This window comes from Pelmatolapia mariae, linkage group LG8 (genome assembly GCF_036321145.2).
Source record: "Pelmatolapia mariae isolate MD_Pm_ZW linkage group LG8, Pm_UMD_F_2, whole genome shotgun sequence".
NCBI classification, from domain to species: domain Eukaryota; kingdom Metazoa; phylum Chordata; class Actinopteri; order Cichliformes; family Cichlidae; genus Pelmatolapia; species Pelmatolapia mariae.
The window spans coordinates 26,803,903-26,827,408 of NC_086234.1; the positions used below are offsets into that span (position 1 = coordinate 26,803,903).

General features: G+C 39.7%; 1 protein-coding gene across 1 annotated transcript in view; it reads right to left on the reverse strand.

Moving 5' to 3' along the window:
* Positions 1 to 16,381: 16,381 nt before the first annotated feature.
* The window catches only part of LOC134632861 (growth arrest-specific protein 7-like), a 54,276-nt gene continuing 47,151 nt past the window's right edge, over positions 16,382 to 23,506 (reverse strand). Inside the window, exons 12-14 of the mRNA XM_063481702.1 lie at positions 19,690 to 19,769; positions 18,727 to 18,825; positions 16,382 to 18,146 (exon numbers count right to left, since the gene is read on the reverse strand). Of these exons, the coding sequence (XP_063337772.1) occupies positions 18,033 to 18,146; positions 18,727 to 18,825; positions 19,690 to 19,769 (293 nt within the window). The 3' untranslated portion in view covers positions 16,382 to 18,032. The remainder of the gene's footprint in view (positions 18,147 to 18,726; positions 18,826 to 19,689; positions 19,770 to 23,506) is intronic.

Consider the following 23,506-nt stretch of genomic DNA (forward strand, 5'->3'; position numbering starts at 1 on the left):
TTAGATACCATATTTCTAAGATTTTCAGGGCCGAGTACAATAACCTCAGTTTTATCTGAATTAAGAAGCAGAAAGTTAGCGGCCATCCAGGTCTTTATGTCTTTAAGACATTCCTGCAGTTTAACTAATTGATGTGTGTTACCTGGCTTCATGGATAGATAGAGCTGGGTGTCATCTGCATAGCAGTGAAAATGTATGCTATGTCTTCTAATGATGCTGCCTAGGGGAAGCATGTATAATGTAAACAGAATTGGTCCTAGCACTGAACCCTGTGGAACTCCATAACTGACCTTAGTGTGTGAAGAGGACTCTCCATTTACATGTACAAATTGGAGTCTATTAGATAGATATGATACAAACCACTGCAGCGCAGTACCTGTAATACTTACAGCATGTTCTAATCACTATAATAGGATATTATGGTCAACAGTATCGAACGCTGCACTAAGGTCTAGCAGGACAAGCACAGAGATGAGTCCACTGTCAGAGGCCATAAGAAGATCATTTGTAACCTTCACTAAAGCTGTTTCTGTGCTGTGATGAGCTCTGAAACTCTTCAAATAAGCCATTCCTCTGCAGATGATCTGTTAGCTGTTTGACAACTACTCTTTCAAGGATTTTTGATATGAAAGGAAGGTTGGAGATTGGCCTATAATTAGCTAAGACTGCTGGGTCTAGAGATGGCTTTTTGAGTAAAGGTTTAACTACAGCCACCTTGAAGGCCTGTGGTACATAGCCGATTATTAGAAATAGGTTGATCATATTTAAGATTGAAGCATTAATTAATGGCAGGACTTCTTTGAGCAGTTTGATCCCACACATCCAGTACTGCCACTGAATGATACAGAATGTAGACCAGAATATTGTTTATGAATGAAGCTTCTTTTAGCCACTCCCACACTTTCAATAGCAAAACTGACCAATCAAACGTCTGTGACGTAGAGGAACAGAATCCACAATACCCACTCTGCAGCTCCACAAAGTTTGATCAAGGTTCGTCAAATCTTTTCCAGCTGTTGTGTTTACAGACAGACTGAAGCACACACTAACAGACACATCAGCTCCTTGGTGGAGGTGACTATGAGTCTTACAATTATAGTGTGCATTGATAGCATATAAAAAGTACCCTATAAAGATTTTAAATACCACATCCCATCTGACCTCTGCTGCAAGATCAACCGATTGATCTTAAGTTCAATTCACTGATAATGCTATATAAAGCTATTTCAAACTATATTGAGCTATAACAGTAACTCAAAATTATGGTCAAGTATATTAAAATGGGCTCCAACAGGGCAGATAACAAAAGCCTGCACTCTGCGCTTGTTTTCACGGCATTACAAACTTCTTCAGGTACATAAAAGGTGAAATTTGAGCAGCAGTGCATCTATGATTCCTCTTGTGTCCAAATAACTGGACTTGGAAAATATTTATATTATTACATTTAACCCTAGAACACTATCGCTGGGTGATTTTTACCCGAGCAAATACATTTACATGATTTCTCTCTCCTGCAGCTGTTAGTGTGTCGAGGAGATTGTGCCTTCACCAGGGAAGTCTCAAATGTTCCAGGAATGGGTGTATCAAAGACCAGCTTTCCAGCGTCTTTTTTTTTTTAGGAATTTTTTGTTCTTGAATTCCAGATTTTTCTGTAATTTTGGAGCATTATTTTAGCATCCCCCATGACACTTTTTTTCATTTTGTTAGACATGGCACAGTTGAAAGTAAAAGCTGACCACTCTGATTTGTCATGTGTTTGATATATTTTGATGACAAGTACTTTTTGTTGGTCATATTATATCGGGTAAAAATCACCCGGCGTTAGTGATTGTGTTACTATTTATAGCGATAGTGTTCTAGGGTTAAATTCTGCATGATTTTGTTAAATATGCAAAGGTTATTCTACACAACAACAAAACCCGATCAGGTTGGCTTTTGTTTTATACTTACATTTGTAGAAACTATGAAACATGGATAACTTCCAGCTCCAAGGCTGCTGCTGCAAAACTGAGTCCAAAACCAGGATACAGGAATAGGAGTAACCGGCCACTTTATTAGGTATATCTGTTCGACTGCATGATAAGTCAACTGTCTAATCAGCCAATCACGTGGCAGCACATGACATGATCCAGATCCAGATATAAAATATCATTACAGTCCGTTTGTTGTTCACACACACACACACACACACACATATATATATATATATATATTGGCACACGTGGGAACCTGAAGTCATTTCCGGTGCTGTGGTTAAAAAAAGTGAGCTCCACCGTGGGAAAAATACGTTATTTTCATCTGCATTTCAAAGAGCTGGACAGCTGCGCTGAATGAATGAGATGACAAAGTATTTTTAAAAAACTACACGGCTTAAAACTTTCACGTATAGCTCGCTTTAACGTGACCACTCTGCTAGCCAAATGAAGCTACGCGCACATTTACGTTCCCGTCGCTTACCCGCCATCACGGACAGCCTGGTGACAGCACAAACTTTAACGGAAGGCTTTTAAGAGTATTCCGTGTCGGTGACAGCAGTGAACGTGCAGGCTGCACGTGATCTCTCCCCGTGTTTCAAATCCATGCGGTATGTTTGTGTGAAGCTGTTGCTAGGCATTCTTTTTAGAGGTGGGCGGGGCTTATAGGCATACTGCAAAGGACAGATTTAAAAGCGACTGTGACGTCACAGGACGCGCATCATTACAAAGACCTCTAAAGCCCTTAAATAGGGGTGCTGCTACCAGGTACTGTCATTCAGTTGAGTCCATGCACCGGAACCAGACACACGAGGTAAGAGAAAACACTAACACTAAAATGTATTCAGATGACATTAACACAGCCACTGTGGGTCCCCTCATAGATGGCTTTTTTGATAAAATGAACATGTCGCAAGTGCGATCCATGCTGGTTGGTCGCACAGATGACTGCACTGTCCAGCTAATGTCTCACATGGCTGCTCAGATGGTGCAGCTCTGCATGGACTCTGCCAGAGCAGTACTGCTGCAAAACAAAATCCCACAAGAGCGATGCATCCACAGCCTCTTCAGAGAATTGGAGGGGCGCATCAGCTCGATTGCTTCGGCTCTCACCTCGGAGTCAGACCACAGAGCCAGAGAAGGCTTCATAAAAGAACTTATCCAGGTGTTGTTAGGGAGCTTTGCTCACTGCACATGCACCCGGTCAGGCAGCCAGCAGGAAAATCAGCAGTTCCCACAGACAGAACAAACAGAGAAAGATCTGGAGTCCTCGTTGTCTGTGGAACTCTCACAAATGGCAAACGCAGAAGCCTCAGAGGTAGAAACAGAGCCTGAAAAAGCAGCCGTGGCATCTGAGGAACAGAAACCCTCTGTGTCACCTCGAGGTGAAGCAGAGGGAAAAAGGCTCGTAAGCACGCTCCTTCAGGCTGTGCTTTCCCGGGTTGCAAAAGAATCCAAAGCCTGCCCATCAGACTCCCTCCACCAGCGCCTTTTAGATCAAATCTGCTCTGAAATAAAAACAGCAGATTTGCCTTTATCACCAAAGGCCCTACAAGATCTTGCAAAGGTCATTTTCAAAGACTTTTGCAAGGAAGCAGTCCTCAAACCAGAACACATTTTAACTATATTTCAGTTAGAGCCGACAGTGGACAAACTTTTCATCTATGTGTTTAAGAAACACTTTCTGGCATCCACACAGAAACTAGAGTATCTGTTAGGGTCTTCTGAAATCAAGGCTAGGAAGCAGCTTTCAGTTGAAGTCTGTGTGGAAGAACTTGTCAGGGGTGCTTTCAAAAAGGCACGCATTCCCTACACAGATAAGACAGTTTATGAAATTAAGAACCGCTTGTTCGAGAAAATCTGGGCTGATGTCCAAGATATCGATTTTCAACCCTCCTCGAAGTCCTTCAAAACCTTACACAAGGTCATTTACAAATCTCTACTTAAGTGCTTGAACAACCCCAAGTATGTCAGGAAACTCTTAAAATGCAAAGACCAAGCAGTTGAGAAATACATCATCGAAACCTTTAAAGAACATCTGATGTTGCCAGCGGCGCCAGCAGGTCGCATCAGAAGATTCTTCTCATTTCTGGGGCGGCATTTAGGCATCACCCGCTGACAGTCGTGGCTAGTGATGGGCAGATGAAGCTTCATGAAGCACTGAAGCTTTTCATCCAATTGGTTCACCCCAGCGCAAAGCATCTTGAAGCTTCATTTGCTCTAGTAGGACATCTACTGGACGTAAAAATATTAGTTGGCATGAATTTGAAGAGTGTGGCATTTTGCACACAGCCTGTAAATGTCAACAACAAAAGGAGTGTGTAAAACATGTATATTGTAGTGATGGCAGTATACTGTGTATATTTATACTGGCAGTATGGAAAATGATTATTTGGAAATGCTTAAAATGGAAATGATCATTTACTGTGAGGTGAGGTGTGGTTGGGCTATGGACAGTGGTTGTGCTTTTGCAACGTTGAGGTATGGACAGCTACACACTGCCTGTTCACATTTTATTCTGTAAAAACTAAATTTTCACTGCTTTTATGACCTTTTTAGTGGGAAGAACATAGCTAGGATTTAATGATTTAACAAATCTTTTAAATCCTTTGTCCTCCACAATGCTAAATGGCTGGGAGCAGTGTTGCCAACTCCTCAGTAAGGAAAATTGCTATTGGCTGTCCTAAAAGTCGCTAGAAGTCGCTAAATGACGTCATCACCTAATTTGCATAATTGGTCATGCTAATATAATTGTAACCTATGTTGTTGGAGAGAGAAATAACATCGTGGAAGAGACATAAAGTGAGTAAAAAACGTCCTAAATGCATTTAGAGTTTATTTAGAACTACAAATTAAATTTCTTTTAGCAATTATTGTTTTTTTTAATGTCACAATTCCAACCCTGCTCCTTTACCCGGGCTTGGACTGGCAAAAGTGACCCGAAATAGGCACTCTGGTGGAGTTACTTTGTGTGTGTGTGTGTTTATAAGTAGTTTTAAACCTTGTGATCCACAAAACAGCATAAGAGTAAAAGAGTAAAAGAAGAACTGACTGCGTTACAGCACCCGCTGCTTGTTGAGAGTAAAAGCGATACGCGCTTTCACGTCTTTTTTTAGCGACTTTTTTTCGAAAAAAAAGTCGCTAGGGGGTCTGAAAACTCGCTAAATATAGCGACAAAGTCGCTAAGTTGGCAACACTGGCTGGGAGTCCTCAATCACCATGCTAACCAGGTCTTCATCTATTTGAGATTGTTCTCCTGAGGAAAGACAATAAAAACAAAGCACAAATATAAATATCACACACGTAACTTATTACAGTTGTATAATATTGTTATATCATTTTGTAACATTACGGCATGCTATATTATCATGGCATTTGATGGCTCACCTGGTCTTGCTCCACAATCGGTGTTCCCCTTATTCTCATGCAAAACTCTGTAGTGCCTAAGCATGGATGAGGTGTTGTTCTTATATCCCAGCTCCCTGGCACATAGCAAACACTTCACCTTGTACAAAAGTAAAGACAGCTTAACATAAATTGTATTGCACCATCAGTATTATGAAAATACATCTTCTGTAGAAATTTACATACCTTGTTGGGAGGAATAAGATCAAAATGTTCCCACACAGGGGAGGACATCCTCCTCTTCTTAGCTGGCTCCATTCTCTCCTGACTTTCTCTCCTCACTCTCCTAAACCTCCAAACTCTCACTAACCGCAACTCTCCATCAAACACCCACATTTTGAATGAAGTCTGAGGGGTTTATATCGCTGTCATAGCTCGCGGCAAAGTTCGAACCACTTCCTGAACCAGTCACGTGGTACAGCCGGGCAGCGAGGCTTCGGACGTCATCCTTTTCAGCTCCTCCCATAAATGAAGCAAGCCTCGTTACGCACATCGCGGAAACGCCCCCTCCGTTACTCGACACAAGCTTTGAAGCCTCGATATAGAACATCACATCACTAGTCGCGGCTGTCTCCCCTGTAAAAACAAGAGAACATTTGACATTGACTAGCTGGCATCAAAGTGACTCTTAAATTGGCTAACAACAAACAATTCAAACAAGCCAATTTATTTAACATCCAGTCGAGTCATTTTAAACACCCCTGGACCGGTTGCGGCAGATGACCGTCCCTCCCTGAGCCGGGTTCTGCCGGAAGTTTCTACCTGTTAAAAGGGAGTTTTTCGTCCCCACTGTCGCCAAGTGCTTGCTCAGAGGGAATTGTCCGATTATTGGGGTCTTGTTTCTAGTCAGTAAATTACTGACTAGAACACTCTAAATTAATGAACAAATATCAGAAAATCTAATAAAATTGTAAAAGAAAAATCACACTCTGATATCTGCTTGTTTTCACTGTGTTGGACAAATGTGTTTCGGTGTGTGTGTGTGTGTGTATTCAGCTTAGTATGAATGTGTGTTGAGTAGTTTTCATTCAATCCAAACTGTTTTAGGTAGAAAATGCAGAGAACATACTGTTGTGATATTTATTAGTGAGATTTCATCCATACAAAGTCGTACATTTACAAGAAAACATACATACAGAGGTGTGCATAAGTGGAACAAACAGTCAACAGAATACATGAGAATAATAAAATGGATTGGAATGAGGTCTTTACAAAAAACAAAAGGATATAAGTTTTAAGCTCAGGGGCCAGTCTGTGGAACAAGAAATCCCCAAAAAACGAAAACATCACAGTCTGAAGAAGCTGTGACCGCCGAGGAACAGAAACCTTCTGTGTCACCTCAAGTTTGGAGAAAGCACAAGAACAGACACAGTTGTTCACTCTGCTGCAGCTAAAACCATTAAAATGTATTTGGACAATATTAACGCAGCCACTGTGGGTCCCCCTCATAGATGGCTTTTTTGATAACATTAACATGTCACAGGTGCGATCCATGCTGGCTGGTCGCCCAGATGACTGCACCATCCAGCTAATGTCCCACATGGCTGCTCAGATGGTGCAGCTCTGCATGTCTTAGCTCATGGCTTATTTTACAGCAGGAAAAGTCCATGCTGTCTGTGGAACCACAAATCCCAAAACTAGAAGAAGCCCCAGAGGTAGAACCAGAGCTTGAAGAAGCAGTCGTAGCCTCTGAGGAGCAGAAACCCTCTGTGTCACCTCAAAAATTTTGGTAAATTGTGAACACAGGAACAAATCAGACCGATTTTAGCTAACCAGCTGAAAATAAATAATAAAAAAGCCCCACAACTATATGTGATGGGAGCACAATATTTGAGCCTGAAAGAATAAAAACCTCCAGGGACTTTTATTCAGACTGGAAATATTATATATTCATAAAATATTTTCAATAAAAAAGATAAGAAAAAATAATAATTCTAGAAAAAAAAACTATGTAAAAATATAGACATTTCCTTCACTAGCTCAAACATCAAACAACACGTATGCTTTAAAGCATTAATATCAGCTCATCTCTGACAGCATGGTGCGAGTCTTCACTAATCCCATGCAAACATACACACATCTGGAACAACCCTGACATCCTACAAAACAATATCATAAACTTCCTAGACTGGAGTTCTCAAAACCCCCAAATGAATGAAATGAATCGATGAATTAATAAAATCCCTTCCTATTGTGAAATGGGAGGCGGATTTATCAGCTTTAACCAAAGAGGTCTGGTCTCAGATACATTGAAAAACCTTTAAAATCTACAAAGTCCTGCACAGAGTGCACTTTACAGGCCAATGTATGTTGAGGATGGGTTTTATGCATAAATCCTAATGTAGTTCTAATAAAATATGACTATAAAATATAGTGTGTTTCATACATTTCCAGGAAGGTCGGGATAACTTTGTTCCTCTCAGTAAACAAGGTCATCATTTAAAATCTGCATTTTGTATTTATTCAGTCTCTCTTTTTCCAATTCTACTATTTGTTTGATGATCTGAAACATGTAAGTGTGATCATCAGGAATCAGGAAACTACTGTTTGTAGTCAAGATTTCCTTCATTTAAGCAAATCTGTGAGAGCCTTTAAGATAAATAAGGTTCAAACTGGCTGCAGTATTTATTAAATCATACATACGAGAGGCTATAGGGAATTTTTGAGTCCGTACGTAAGTGGTGACTTAAATACAAAATACTGTTTTTCCTGATAAATGACTTCAGTCACTATCATAAAGTGTTGCTGGGGTGCTGTCAGCACATGGAGTAGTTTAGGCCATTAATGTCAGTGTATTTTCATATTTCAAATGCATCTGTCTGAACTTTTCACTGCCTAAACCTGTAACAAGACCTGACCAAATATGCTGTTGAATATGAAAATGTCTTTTAAGGAAATAAAAGACCTTTTTTCCCATTAACTCTGTTTTCTTGCTTTTTTTTTTCTTCATTTTTTGGAAACAAACAAACCACAAAGCAACGTTTTGAGACATGAAAAACGCATTTCCATTTTATTAATGAAAAATTACAACTTTTAGCTGTTAATGTACAAAAACATCTCATTTGTCTCCTTTTAGCAGTCAAGCAGTACTAAGCAGTAATACTGGACAAGAACATTTTGTATGGCATTTACCTTCTGCAGTACGGTCACCAAATCCAACTGAAGCAAATGATTCATATTCCAAAACTCTATCACCACCGAAGCACTTCAACCTTACAGTACCATCTAAATGCAAAACATGTTGCAGCAGCACAGAAACTTTGAAGCTCAAGGGAGAGCCTTTTTTAGATACCTGCAGATAAGAGAATATGTCAGGAAATACGTACAGGGCTTTGAGAGTCTCAACATTTCTGGTCTCGACAACTGTCTCCAATACAACTCCATCACATCTGACCTCTGCTGCAAGATAAACTGATTGATCTTAAGTTGAATTCACTAATAAAGCTGTATAGAGCAATTTAAAACTGTTTATTCTTTTACAAACCAGAAACAAATTTCACTAGCTAGGCCCATGTCCTCATTTAAGTTTGACAGCGTTTTAGTAGGTAAAGGTGAATGCTTTGACGTGAATTGAGTTGCGGTTTGGGGAAGGCCTCGAAGGGGACTGGCAATGGCTCCCAGGCCTGGCAGATCCCCATGTACTAAACAGAAGTGAAGAAGTTGAAGAATGGAGAAGAAGGAGGGAGGGTGGGCACGTAAATGAGAATGATCATCTTGCAGAACTAGGGGAACCTATATAGATGACAGCTGGAAGAAGCATGTTTGGAGGCGTGGTCCTGCTCCTGAAATTCCGATACATAATCTCCAACATAAACCTCTGACTAAACATTTAAAAAAATTTTACTGAACAATGAAATGAATAACACACATGTACTATATCCCCATAAATAAAACAAACAATAACTCAAAATTGTGGTCAAGTATATTAAAATGGGCTCCAACAGGGCAGATAACAAAAGCCTGCACTCTGCACTTGTTTTCACGGCTTTACAAACTTCTTCAAGTACATACAAGGTGACATTTGAGCAGCTGTGCAGCTATGATTCCTCTTGTGTCCAAATAACTGGACTTGGAAAATATTTATATTGTTACATTTAAATTCTGCATGATTTTGTTAAATATGCAAAGGTTATTCTACACAACCACAACAAAACCCCATCAGGTTGGCTTTTGTTTTATACTTAAATTTGAAGAAACAATGAAACATGGATAACTTCCAGCTCCAAGGCTGCTGCTGCAAAACTGAATCCAAAACCAGGATACAGGAATAGGAGTAACCGGCCACTTTATTAGGTATATCTGTTCGACTGCATGTTAACTTAACTGTCTAATCGGCCAATCACGTGGCAGCAGCTCAGTGCATTTAGGCACTTGACATGATCCAGATCCAGATATAAAATATCATGAGAGTCCATTTTTTGTTTTGTTTTAATACATATATATGCACAGTGGTACATGTGGGAACCTGAAGTAATTTCCGGTGCTGTGGTTAAAAAAAAGTGAGCTCCACCGTGGGAAAAACACGTTATTTTCATCTGCATTTCAAAGAGCTGAACAGCTGTGCTGAATGACAGAAATGACGAAGTATTTAAAAAAAATCCACAAGGCTGAAAACTTTCACGTATAGCTCGCTTTAACGTGACCACTCTGCTAGCCGAGTGAAGCTACACGCACATTTACGTTCCCGTCGCTTACCCGCCATCACGGACAGCCTGGTGACAGCACAAACTTTAACGGAAGGCTTTTAAAAGTATTCCGTGTCGGTGACAGCAGTGGACGTGCAGGCTGCACGTGATCTCTCCCCGCGTTTCACATCCATGCGGCCAGCGCCGGTGTGTTTGTGTGAAGCTGTTGCTAGGCATTCTTTTTAGAGGTGGGCGGGGCTTATAGGCACACTTCAAAGGAGAGACTTCAAAGCGACTGTGACGTCACAGGAAACGCATCATTACAAAGACCTCTAAAACCCTTAAATAGGGGTGCTGCTACCAGGTACTGTCATTTAGTTGAGTCCATGCACCGGAACCAGACACACGAGGTAAGAGAAAACACTAACACTAAAATGTATTCAGATGACATTAACACAGCCACTGTGGGTCCCCTCATAGATGGCTTTTTTGATAAAATGAACATGTCGCAAGTGCGATCCATGCTGGTTGGTTGCCCAGATGACTGCACTGTCCAGCTAATGTCTCACATGGCTGCTCAGATGGTGCAGCTCTGCATGGACTCTGCCAGGGCAGTACTGCTAACAAACTGTATCCCACAAGAGCGATGCATCCACAGCCTCTTCAGAGAACTGGAGGGGCGCATCGGCTCGATTGCTTCGGCTCTCACCTCGGAGTCAGATCACGGAGCCAGAGAAGGCTTCATAAAAGAACTTATCCAGGTGTTGTTAGGGAGATTTGCACACTGCACGTGCAGCCAGTCAGACAGCCAGCAGGAAAATCAGAAAGTCCCACAGACAGAACAACCAGAGAAAGATCTGGAGTCCTCGCTGTCTGTGGAACTCTCACAAATGGCAAACACAGAAGCCTCAGAGGAAGAACCAGAGCCTGAAAAAGCAGCCGTGGCATCTGAGGAGCAGAAACCCTCTGTGTCACCTCGAGGTGAAGCAGAGGGAAAAAGGCTCGTAAGCACGGTCCTTCAGGCTGTGCTTTCCCAGGCTGCAAAAAAATCCAAAGCCTGCCCATCAGACTCCCTCCACCAGTGCCTTTTAGATCAAATCTGCTCTGAAATAAAAACAGCAGATTTGACTTTATCACCAAAGGCCCTACAAGATCTTGCAAAGGTCATTTTCAAAGACTTTTGTAAGGAAACGGTCTCCAAACCACAATACATCTTAACTCTGTTGAAGTTAGGAGAGCCAACAGTGGACAAACTTTTCATCTCCATCTTTAAGAAACACTTTGTAGCATCCACACAGAAACTTGAGCTAGAGTCTTCTGAAATCAAAGCTCAGAAGCAGCTTTCAGTTGAAGTCTGTGTGGAAGAACTTGTCGTGCGTGCTTTCAAAAAGGCACGCGTTCCATATACAGATGACACAATTTATGAAATTAAGAGACGTTTGTTCAAGAAAATCTGGGCTGATGTCCAACATATCGATTTCCAACCCTCCTCGAAGTCTTTCAGAACGTTACACAAGGTCATTTACAAATCTCTCCTTAAAGAGTGTAAGGACCCAGAGTGTGTCACGATTCTCTTTAGTCTCGACCAGGAAGTAGGTGAGCAAAGAATCATCGAAACCTTTAAAGAACATCTGATGTCGGCAGCGGCGCCAGCAGGTCGCATCAGAAGGGTCTTCTCATTTCTGGGCCGGAGTTTAGGCATCACCCGCAGACAGTCACGGCTGTCTCCCCTGTAAAAACAAGAGAACATTTGACATTGACTAGCTGGCATCAAAGTGACTCTTTAAATTGGCTAACAACAAACAATTCAAACAAGCCAATTTATTTAACATCCAGTCGAGTCATTTTAAACACCCCTGGACCGGTTGCGGCAGATGACCGTCCCTCCCTGAGCCGGGTTCTGCCGGAAGTTTCTACCTGTTAAAAGGGAGTTTTTCCTTCCCCACTGTCGCCAAGTGCTTGCTCAGAGGGAATTGTCCGATTATTGGGGTCTTGTTTCTAGTCAGTAAATTACTGACTAGAACACTCTAAATTAACCTCCTAGGACCTGGCGTCCACATATGTGGACATCACATTTTGGGTTATTTAGACCAAAATACTCAATTTTGCTCTACAAGGGCCTGATATCCACTTACGAGGACATTATACTGCTACTGTCCTATCAAAATTTTAAACGAATATCCTCATATGTGGCTCTGATTTTTCATAAAAGCAAAAATAGGGTAAAAAAAAAATCTGGTAATTCTTTGTTTTTACATTCATTGGGCCCCAATGTGCCCAAATATCAAAGAGAAATTAAAAATGCAGGAGAGAGAAGAGTTCGGGTCTTAGGAGGTTAATGAACAAATATCAGAAAATCTAATAAAATTGTAAAAGAAAAATCACACTCTGTTTTCTGCTTGTTTTCACTGTCTGTTGGACAAATGTGTGTGTGTGTATATTCAGCTTAGACTGAATGTGTGTTGAGCAGTGTTGGTCAAGTTACTTGAAAAAAGTAATCAGTAACTAATTACTGATTACTTCCCCCAAAAAGTAATCCCGTTACTTTACTGATTACTTATTTTCAAAAGTAATTACTTACTGATTTACAACCTGAATAGGTGATAAAGTGATAGCTCTTTCAGCCCAATTCTACTTTTTCTGTATAATCCATCATACAAAATGTAATCAAATGGAAACGTCTCTTTTTAAAACTTGTTTTATTAGTTTTAATCTTTTAACTTTATGCATCAAGCAAAAATTTAATTATATGCAACATTCTCTGACTGGAAGAAATTTGTTTAACATTTAAACCTATTTCTGCACATTCTAGCACATAAAATGAAATACTTTTTTGTGTTTACACTAACTCTTTCAAATAGATGCAAGTGAAACAGCAGAAAATAAATAAAATCAAAGACTAGCGGTCCTGTTGCTCTATTTTCACCTGTAAAGCAGGAGTGGGGTAGGCGGAGGTTTGCCCTGGTGCAGGTGTGCCGCAGCGGTCAGTGGAAGAATCCGCGAGTTTCTCTGTGAATTTCCCATTACGTGGTAGCGCACTCGGTGCTTGCTTGGAAGTTGAGGGTTTTTTCGCTGTAAAAAGAAGTTTTCTTCCCACGCACAACGGACACTAATGTTTTTGTCACTTTTTATGGAATCAAACTCAAAGTAAGGTCAGTACTTCCACGCTTTAAACGCTGCACGCTCATACTCTCTCCTGCATTCGATATATTATCCATTGTTGATCTGCACACAGCTGTTGTCTCGAACGTCGCACTCGCTGACGTCACTGTCATGAGACATTCTCGCAAAAAAAATCACGGTTTTAGTAACGCAGTAACACAGCGTGCTTACGGGAAAGTAACGGTAATCTAATTACCGTTTTTGCAATAGTAATCCCTTACTTTACTCGTTTCTTGAAAAAAGTAATTGGATTACAGTACCGCGTTACAAGTAACGCGTTACTGCCCATCTCTGGTGTTGAGTAGTTGTCATTCAATCCAAACTGTTTTAGGTAGAAAATGCAGAGAACATCCTGTTGTGATATTTATTAGTGAGATTTCATCCATACAAAGTCGTACGTTTACAAGAAAACATACAGAGGTGTGCATAAGTGGAACAAACAGTCAACAGAATACATGAGATACACCTTCCTGTTTCAGCAGCCAAAACATTGAGCACAACATTAATAGAATTAACTTCATTTAATAAAATGGATTGGAATGAGGTCTTTACAAAAAACAAAAGGATATAAGTTTTAAGCTCAGGGGCCAGTCTGTGGAACAAGAAATCCCCGAAAAGAGAAAACATCACAGTCTGAAGAAGCTGTGACCGCCGAGGAACAGAAACCTTCTGTGTCACCTCAAGTTTGGAGAAAGCACAAGAACAGACACAGTCGTTCACTCTGCTGCAGCTAAAACCATTAAAATGTATTCGGACAATATTAACGCAGCCACTGTGGGTCCCCCTCATAGATGGCTTTTTTGATAACATTAACATGTCACAGATGCGATCCATGCTGGCTGGTCGCCCAGATGACTGCACCATCCAGCTAATGTCCCACATGGCTGCTCAGATGGTGCAGCTCCGCATGTCTTAGCTCATGGCTTATTTTACAGCAGGAAAAGTCCATGCTGTCTGTGGAACCACAAATCCCAAAACTAGAAGAATCCCCAGAGGTAGAACCAGAGCTTGAAGAAGCAGCCGTGGCCTCTGAGGAGGAGAAACCCTCTGTGTCACCTCAAAAATGTTGGTAAATTGTGAACACAGGAACAAATCAGATCGATTTTAGCTAACCAGCTGAAAATAAATAATAAAAAAGCCCCACAACTATATGTGATGGGAGCACAATATTTGAGCCTGAAAGAATAAAAACCTCCAGGGACTTTTATTCAGACTGGAAATATTATATATTCATAAAATATTTTCAATAAAAAAGATAAGAAAAAATAATAATTCTAGAAAAAAAAACTATGTAAAAATATAGACATTTCCTTCACTAGCTCAAACATCAAACAACACGTATGCTTTAAAGCATTAATATCAGCTCATCTCTGACAGCATGGTGCGAGTCTTCACTAATCCCATGCAAACATACACACATCTGGAACAACCCTGACATCCTACAAAACAATAATATCATAAACTTCCTAGACTGGAGTTCTCAAAACCCCCAAATGAATGAAATGAATCGACGAATTAATAAAATCCCTTCCTATTGTGAAATAGGAGGCGGATTTATCAGCTTTAACCAAAGAGGTCTGGTCTCAGATACATTGAAAAACCTTTAAAATCTACAAAGTCCTGCACAGAGTGCACTTTACAGGCCAATGTATGTTGAGGATGGGTTTTATGCATAAATCTTAATGTAGTTCTAATAAAATATGACTATAAAATATAGTGTGTTTCATACATTTCCAGGAAGGTCGGGATAACTTTGTTCCTCTCAGTAAACAAGGTCATCATTTAAAATCTGCATTTTGTATTTATTCAGTCTCTCTTTTTCCAATTCTACTATTTGTTTGATGATCTGAAACATGTAAGTGTGATCATCAGGAATCAGGAAACTACTGTTTGTAGTCAAGATTTCCTTCATTTAAGCAAATCTGTGAGAGCCTTTAAGATAAATAAGGTTCAAACTGGCTGCAGTATTTATTAAATCATACATACGAGAGGCTATAGGGAATTTTTGAGTCCGTACGTAAGTGGTGACTTAAATACAAAATACTGTTTTTCCTGATAAATGACTTCAGTCACTATCATAAAGTGTTGCTGGGGTGCTGTCAGCACATGGAGTAGTTTAGGCCTGTAAGGAAGAGGACTCCCTTACTACATTTATTTGTATTATATTATCTGTATAGCACTTTAGGGCACACCTTACACTTTATTAAAAGCACCTTATCAAGCACTTTATTTAGCATTGCACTTTAAGCATGGATTTGCACACAAGAAGTTTAAATATTTATTGACTCTTTATTCAGATTTTAAAATCAGTTGGTAGCCTTGTTTCAGATCCTGCACAGCTACTCCTCATCAAGGAATGTGGTGGTTGTCTGTCAGGAAAGAAGAATGGTGATTGAGATTGTGATTAAGGTTTACCAGTAAGGAAAACTAATGCAAATGTGTGTGTGAAATCTAGGAATAAAAGTGGTGCAAATAAGTGTTTGTAAGATAATGATTACTCACCTTTCTTGCCTGTGTCCTCTTCAAGGTGTTTGGACAAATGTTTCCCCGGGGGTCCAGACACCATTTAAAGGTTCCGGGAGAGACCATTGGTAGGGAGAGTGTGGTGAATCTTTTTGTGCGTGGGTTTCGGGGTTTTTATAATATTGGGTTTGGTGTAAAATTAAAGTGTGAACTATTTATTAATATGAAAATGTGAAATGTATTTATGTATTTATTTATTCTAATTGATATATTGTATATTGTGGTGGAAGGTTGGGATTCAAGAATTTACCTAAGAGTGGAATAATGGTTAAGTCGGTGACAGCTGAACATATTTAAGGCTGCCGGTTGTCATTATAAGGGGGAATTTTGTGCTGTAAAGAAGCGCGATAATTTAATTGTTGTGAGGAGAGATGTGTCGTAAATAAATACTTTGTTCCACTACACTTGGCTTCGTCCATCTCACTGTGTTTCCAGCCGCTAAGGGCCGCCCTGTGACAAGGCCATTAATGTCAGTGTATTTTCATATTTCAAATGCATCTGTCTGAACTTTTCACTGACTAAACCTGTAACAAGACCTGACCAAATATGCTGTTGAATGTAAAAATATGTTTTTTAAGGAAATAAAAGACCTTTTTTACCATTAACTCTGTTTTCTTGCCTTTTTTTTTTCATTTTTTGGAAACAAACAAACCACAAAGCAACGTTTTGAGACATGAAATACGTATTTCCATTTTATTAATGAAAAATGACAACTTTTAGCTGTTAATATACAAAAACATCTCATTTGTCTCCTTTTAGCAGTCAAGCAGTACTAAGCAGTAATACTGGACAAGAACATTTGGTATGGCATTTAGCTTCTGCAGTACGGTCACCAAATCCAACTGAAGCAAATGATTCATATTCCAAAACTCTATCATACTGTTAGAGAGATGTTTTCTTGTGTATAAAGCACTTGTATGTTTAATATATTATCAGTACCAAATATCTACCGTATGTTTTCTGTAAAAATCTACTATTTAATCTATTTTACATTCTTTCCACTACGATCCCCTTTCAGAGCAAATCACCTTAAAACATATTTACACATATATGTCACAGTTATGCTTCATGAACATAACCAAAAACAAGTCTGTAGCAACTTGTGTTTAGATATCTTTGTATATGAACAGCAATTTACAGTAAAATTTGATTAAAAATCATCTGAATGTAAAGTGCAACTGGCTGATTTAAAATTCTTATTAGAAATTTAAAAAAGGAGAAAATTAGATTTGTGAAGTCTTGCCAGATTTGGGATTTTAGTCCTCAGGAATTCACCGTTGGCTATTGCCCAACTCCTAAGTGTGATGATCAGTTACTGTCAGTCATAGTTTAGGAAATGCAGCTTGTTGGTGGCAGTCCCATAAAGCATCTGATTTCTCACCATTTATTAACTGTGTCTGAATCTTTAATGGGATTCATATTCCCTGCTTAAATTGTTTGGCTCGGGGTGTGTGTACAATAACAGAAGAGCCAAACTTTGAGGAACAGCACTTGGTGTGAAGTAAAATTTATCTTGTCCTCATTAAATAAAGTCATTGTATGAAAAGAAGCCATCAGTTTCTGGTGGGTTTAGGTGGGAGGCACGCATTGATTTTCCACAGAATGTGAGAGTCTGCAGATGTGGATCAACTGAACACTTGCGACAGCTGTGTTACAAAAGAGAAGCCTGCTTTTTTTTTTTTTTTTTTTACCATAGATTGAACCGAAGACCCACTATTAGAAAAAAACTTTACCTTCAAACACCACTGCCATAATAAGCTGCATTTTGTTTTTAATTAAAATTAGATCTAGCAACAGTAACTAAAGGGTGGAGTCTAGCAAAGTCACCATGTGCACACTGGAGACATTAAAGTACTTCATTCTGCTACAAAGTAACAGAGCAACTCTTTTTTTCTGAATGCAGTTTGCTTAGCAGCATCTGTTAAATCATTGCATTTCTGGAGTATTAGCATTACACTTCTGCCTAACATAAAGCTATTCAACACTTACAACATGTTGGTGCTTCTTAAACATTTGCCTCACCTAAGCATCCTTTACTAAAGAATATACACAAAGTTCCCATTCACTGTGCCGAGCAACAGCTTGTATAACACAAGACTATGACAGGTCTCGTCATCCCTCAAAAAACTACCTCAGACACTGATATCATTGTCAGCAGGGGGGCTGTCAGGATGTAAAGAATAGCTCAGCACAAACTGACCGTCCCTCAGTCTGTTAGGAATCACATACAGATCAGTGTGTGTATGCGTGGGAGGGGGATGATCCCAGCACAGACTTCCTCTCCTCCGGCACGGAGCCTCGAGCTTGCTGTATCTGGGTGTGAGTTCATCAGACAGCGCCGATATCAGATCTCGATGTCCACTGGGCGAATTTCTCCAGTTTTATTCTCCCGTACCCACGTTTCTCTGTCTTTGTTTGGGTCCACACATTGCAGTAGCTGATCCACTGGCTCCATGGTCTGAAAGAACAAACAACAGCTGAAACGTCAAACAAGCCTCTTCTTCATGCTTCAGTCACTCAGAGAAAGTAGCTCTTTGCCTCCCTCTGCTGGTACTAGTGAGGTAACTATACAATCAGACTATTAGCCCCTAAGTAATTAGCAAGGGACTATATAACAACACTCAATCTAATTTATGTTTAAATAAAAACACTGTTTGTCAGAATATTTTTTTTATTTAAATACTGCACAGCAACACCAATGAGCCACATCATTAAAACCAGGTTAGGTAAATAACATTATTATCGCATTTCTGTAAGATATGCTAGAACAAGCCCAGCAGAGGCCCTAGCCCTGAACCCAGGTATAATTTATTTGGGAAGCACAGATCACAGCTGGTACTATATAAATGAGTCCACCTCTCATATGCGTTGTAACTCCCATATGAATGGGGCCACCCCACCTCTTGCCCTATGCTAGCTGAGATAGACCCTGAGACCCTGAATTGGATAAGTGGAAGAGAACAGATGGATGGATGGATGAATGACGCCTTGGTGTATACTACCTGTTGCTTGCAAAAGACAGCAGACGTTGCACTTACACTTTGGTTGAACATGTCTGTCTCATGTCGAAGGGTGGTGTACTGGCAAAGATGCTGTCTGATCATCTCCACCCGCTCAACCTCCAGTCGTTCCAGCTCCTGAGAAAAAGATCAGTTTTAACAGCTGAGTCACAGAGAAGTTACCGAAACTCAGCATCAAGTGCAATGCAGTGAATTCGCAAAACTCATTTGGAAATTCACTATTAAGGAAACTGAATGGAATGGATAAAAAGAAAAAAAAAAAGTAATTTCAGATCAAACTAGCACACAATGAACCACAATACCCTGAAATAGATGTAAAAATGCAAACCCCCCCCCCCCCCCCCCCCCCCCAAAAAAAAACCCCTTATATGTTGGGTATTAAAGGGTAATTAAAGTTAATACCCAACATTAATACTAACTTGTACCACAGGATGGTGTAATAAGTGACCATAAGCTTTATTTAACCAGGCAAGTCATTAAGGAGCCTGTTTTTAATCACAATGGAGGCCTGGAAGTGGGCAAAACCTCTTGAAACTGTGGCTCAGGTGGAAGAGCAGGTGGTCTATGAATTAGAAGGTCAGGGTATCGATCCCTGGCTCCTTCAGTCTGTGTCAAAGTATCCTTGGTCAAGATACTGAACCCTTTGCCCCCGAAGCATCCAGTGGAATTAGATGTTGAATAAAAAGTTTTTATATATAGCTAAAAGCACTGCATGAATGCTTGTGTGAATAAGACTTTGTAGTACAGAGCACTTTGCTCACATTGATTTGAAATGCACTATGAAAGCACGAGTGCATTTAAAATTACATATTAGAAATAACCAACAGTAACATTTTACCCTTGGTGGTGAAAGTTTCAGTTAATTCTTCAGAAGGTAAATCCAAAAAGCACCTTTAAAAGGTGTACAGACATTTTAAGTAATTGCAAACATATTACTTTGACTAAATAATGCTAACACATGTAAAACTCATGCATTCTTACCAGGCTTGTGGTGACCATCTCTTCAAACCATTTGGACTGCGACTGATTATAAAGGTCGACACAGCGCATCAGATCATCGCCTGCCACGAAGAAGAAAAACAAGCTAATTAGCAAATTTTTTTTTGAAAATCTATGCACTAATTTGGCTACAACAGCAAAAAACAAAACAAAACAAAACCCCAAAACAAAGCAAGCCCAAGCACTTCATTTGGTTCTAGCATTTTACATCCAGCAGATGGTGTTGCAACCAAGATATTCCCTCACAGCTGGGGCATTCAAACAAAACATGCATGTACAGGGATGTTTTCTCATTACTCAGCTGATACAATTATTCCAGAACAGCACAGATAATCTAGACTGATAGAAGATTTCATTATGATACCATGAGCAATGAGAAAAGGAAAGGTCTAATCTGTTATTTCATTAATGTGTCTGCCTGCATCCAGCTGACAACAAAACAAACACTAATCATGTAGAAGATTAGATCAGAGAGGAAATGATGCTGAGTATTCTGTTCTTCATTCTTCTTCAGTCAACATGCACTCATATATGTGCTACATTATGTTCACATTAGTGTCCTATTCCTCTCTTCAATGTGGCTGCTAAATATCTCACAGCTGAGCTAGTGTGGAGTAATATTTCTTACAGTATAATCAGTAGTACAGTGAAAGCGGAAGGGGAGGGATGGATGGATGGTTTCTTGGGGCAGACCTGGCCTATAAGCGTAGTCCACAAATTTTCAATTGGGATAACATCAAAGCTTTGGGAAGACCACTCCAGAAACTTAACTTGCTTCACTTAAAATGATTGACGTGTGCTTAGTTTGATTTTCCAGTTGGACCATCCAACTGTTTCAACCATGTAGTAATTCATTTAAGGTGAAGCTGAAGAATTTGGAACAAGTTCTTTATAAATCACAGGTACTTTATGCAATATATCAGTATAGAGAACATTTATATCCAAATCTGGTTTATATGTCTTCCCTCTTGCCTAGATTGTTTTGTTATGAACCCAGTTATGAGTTAAGGCTTTAGTTTAGTTTAGAAGAAATAAAACAGTTCCTACATTAAACATTTGTTGCTATGAGTTCTATTCCATATTAATCGACATTCACGTGGATATCTCTACAGCTGATATCTCCAAAACTGAACAACTCTTTCAAAATATTCTAAAAGGACGAAAAGAAATACAGGCCATAAGAAAGCTGTAATAAACTGCTCCTTTTGTGTACAATGCATCCATATATATGGATCTTGAAATGTTCTAGTACTTCTTAAAGTTCTTGCTGCTGCAGCAGAATTTACAGTAAACTGGGTTTTCTCTCACTTCAGCTCAGAATGGCTTCTATAAATAAACAGAGAAAAAAATGAGAAGCACATGCGCATAAGCCCTCCAAGAAAAAAAGAGACTCTAAGAACAAACATATATATATATATAAAAATAAAGTAATGAACTCTATAAAAGGGTGATCACAGCTTCAGATGGTTGATTTAAACTGTAAGGAAATCCCTGCTATCACTGCTGTGTGTAATCCAATGCAGTGAGAGCGATAATGAGACTTTGTTATAAGCAGACAGATGCCATGCTTTATTTGTTTTGGCATCAGACTCCTTTCTGCTTCCCTCACACTGCAGTCATCATCATTGGCAGCCAGACACCACGAGCACTGTCAACAACTGCCGCTTTTTCTTTTTTACCTGGTTGCATAAGCAACAGAGGAGGGATCGCTCTGTGTGTGTGTGTGTCATGAGTCACGTGTGGTCATGCCTGGTTGGCCCATGACATCACACCTTGGTGGTTTACATTGTTGGCTCTTAGCCTGTCACTTTCCTCAGGTGGCACAGCTAGTAAAAACTTTTATAATCATCAATCTGCTGCAGCTACTTTTCCACTCTGGCTCTTTTCCACCTCCCACCCTTCTAACATGCACATGTGCTTTCACTATTTTCAGTGGCTTACTATCCATTGTTCACTCAATGTGACATAATGTTTTGTTTGTGAGGAGCAGTGGATGAACCCTTTTACCCTAGTAAAAAAAAAAACAACACAGGTAATGGAGACTACAGCATTGCACCATATATGTAGTGTTACACAGCTGAATGCAAAGGTGCCCAGTTGCTCTACTTTTACTCTTTATAACTGGCAAAAAAAACTTTAAATAGATGTATTCATACCGTTTATAAATACTGAAGTTATATTGAAATGATAAACCAAATACTGAAACCAGTGAGGACACCTTGGATAATCTTCCCGACTGAAACCTAGAATGGCCAACATTTACAAAATGGGGCTAAAAATTGATTTTATATAACCTGAAACGAGTGACTAAGACTATGAACTCACCACTAACCTGTTTACTGAGGTCAAGTCCAAAGGCCATTTTCCCATAGACTTCTAAAGCACCGGAAGTCTTTTGCAACTGCAACCAGAGCCCCCCACCCCTCACCCACCCATCCCCTCACTGTTGTCATAAAAAGAATGCAGGTTTAAGGCCCTTCCACGCTGGCTTTGCTTTTCAAAAGCTGAAGCTAAGTACATCTTTTATACAATCTATGATTATTCTATTGCTGAAAATAGTTCATAGGAAATGCATGTAACATTCGTTCAAATTTAGAGTACTCAGCTTCTTTCTGAAACTGCAGATTGTGCTGAAATAATGAATTAATCAATCATCAGCATTGACAGTATTTTCTGTCTTCCTAAATCCTGCTGCTTAGTGCTCCAAAGAACATAATATATCCTTTATTCTTGCCCACTTCAAAGCAGTGAGAAGAAACAGACACCTCATATAATCAAACAATGCAACAAAATTGTTTCTTTAGCAAGATTTGAAAAACTGCACAGATTGTCAGGCTACAGCAGGGCAAACAGTGGAAGGATGGTACATCTCCCAGCCCAAGGACCACGGAGTTGAGCATAATTTATGATGTCCATATCAGCGACATAGAGGGATTTTCACTGACGTATTTTGCACACACCGCCTCATTGACAGTAAACACTCTGCAGAGATGCGGACTGCCTTTGCGATACCCAACCTCAAGCACAGAAGCAGAGAAGTTTTTGGGACCTCTTTTCTCTTTCCCAGTCTATTAGGAAAATATATGTGAGGGTGGGGTCTCCCAGTCTGGGTTGCAGCACTGATAGAGCTCATGACTCATGCAAAAAGACAAACAGAATCCCGGTTCATAGGCCAGCTCAAGTGAAGGGCTAAAGAAACACTGAAGGAGGATTCAAATTTCATGTTCAGTAAGTTAGCTATTTACAGGGTCTACACATTTACATGCAGGCACTGGAGGGTCTCATAGTTACATTTTTAGGAAATAATAATTATGCAAAAGATGCAACGCCTTGTGCTTATTTAATGCAACCCTTTTCAAACTGCATAAAGTCGACTAATTATTTCTCTTATTTAGAATTAGCATGTTATCTGACTGGAATCCATTATTAGATTCACTTATTTAATCTAAATTCTATTAACACTATTTCTGAACCTATTAATGCTCCAACCTGTGGCTGCGAACTAAGGAATGGGAGAGGACTGAAATTAATCATGAAAGAAACTTCTGTGCCAAAGATAAATATATTCAGAGGGGCAGAAGATATGAAATGTTGACAGAATGTTTATTTACATTCAGATACTTCAGAACTCGTGGTTGACCTGATTAATTTACTGATATGAACAGAATTTAAATGTATGTGCACATTTGCACACAATGACAAGTAGACCTGCATTTGTCAAGCTGTGTGAGTCCTGCTGTCGGTGTGATTTATTCTTTTAGATTAACTGAGGATAGCACCACCACAAACTACCGCTGAT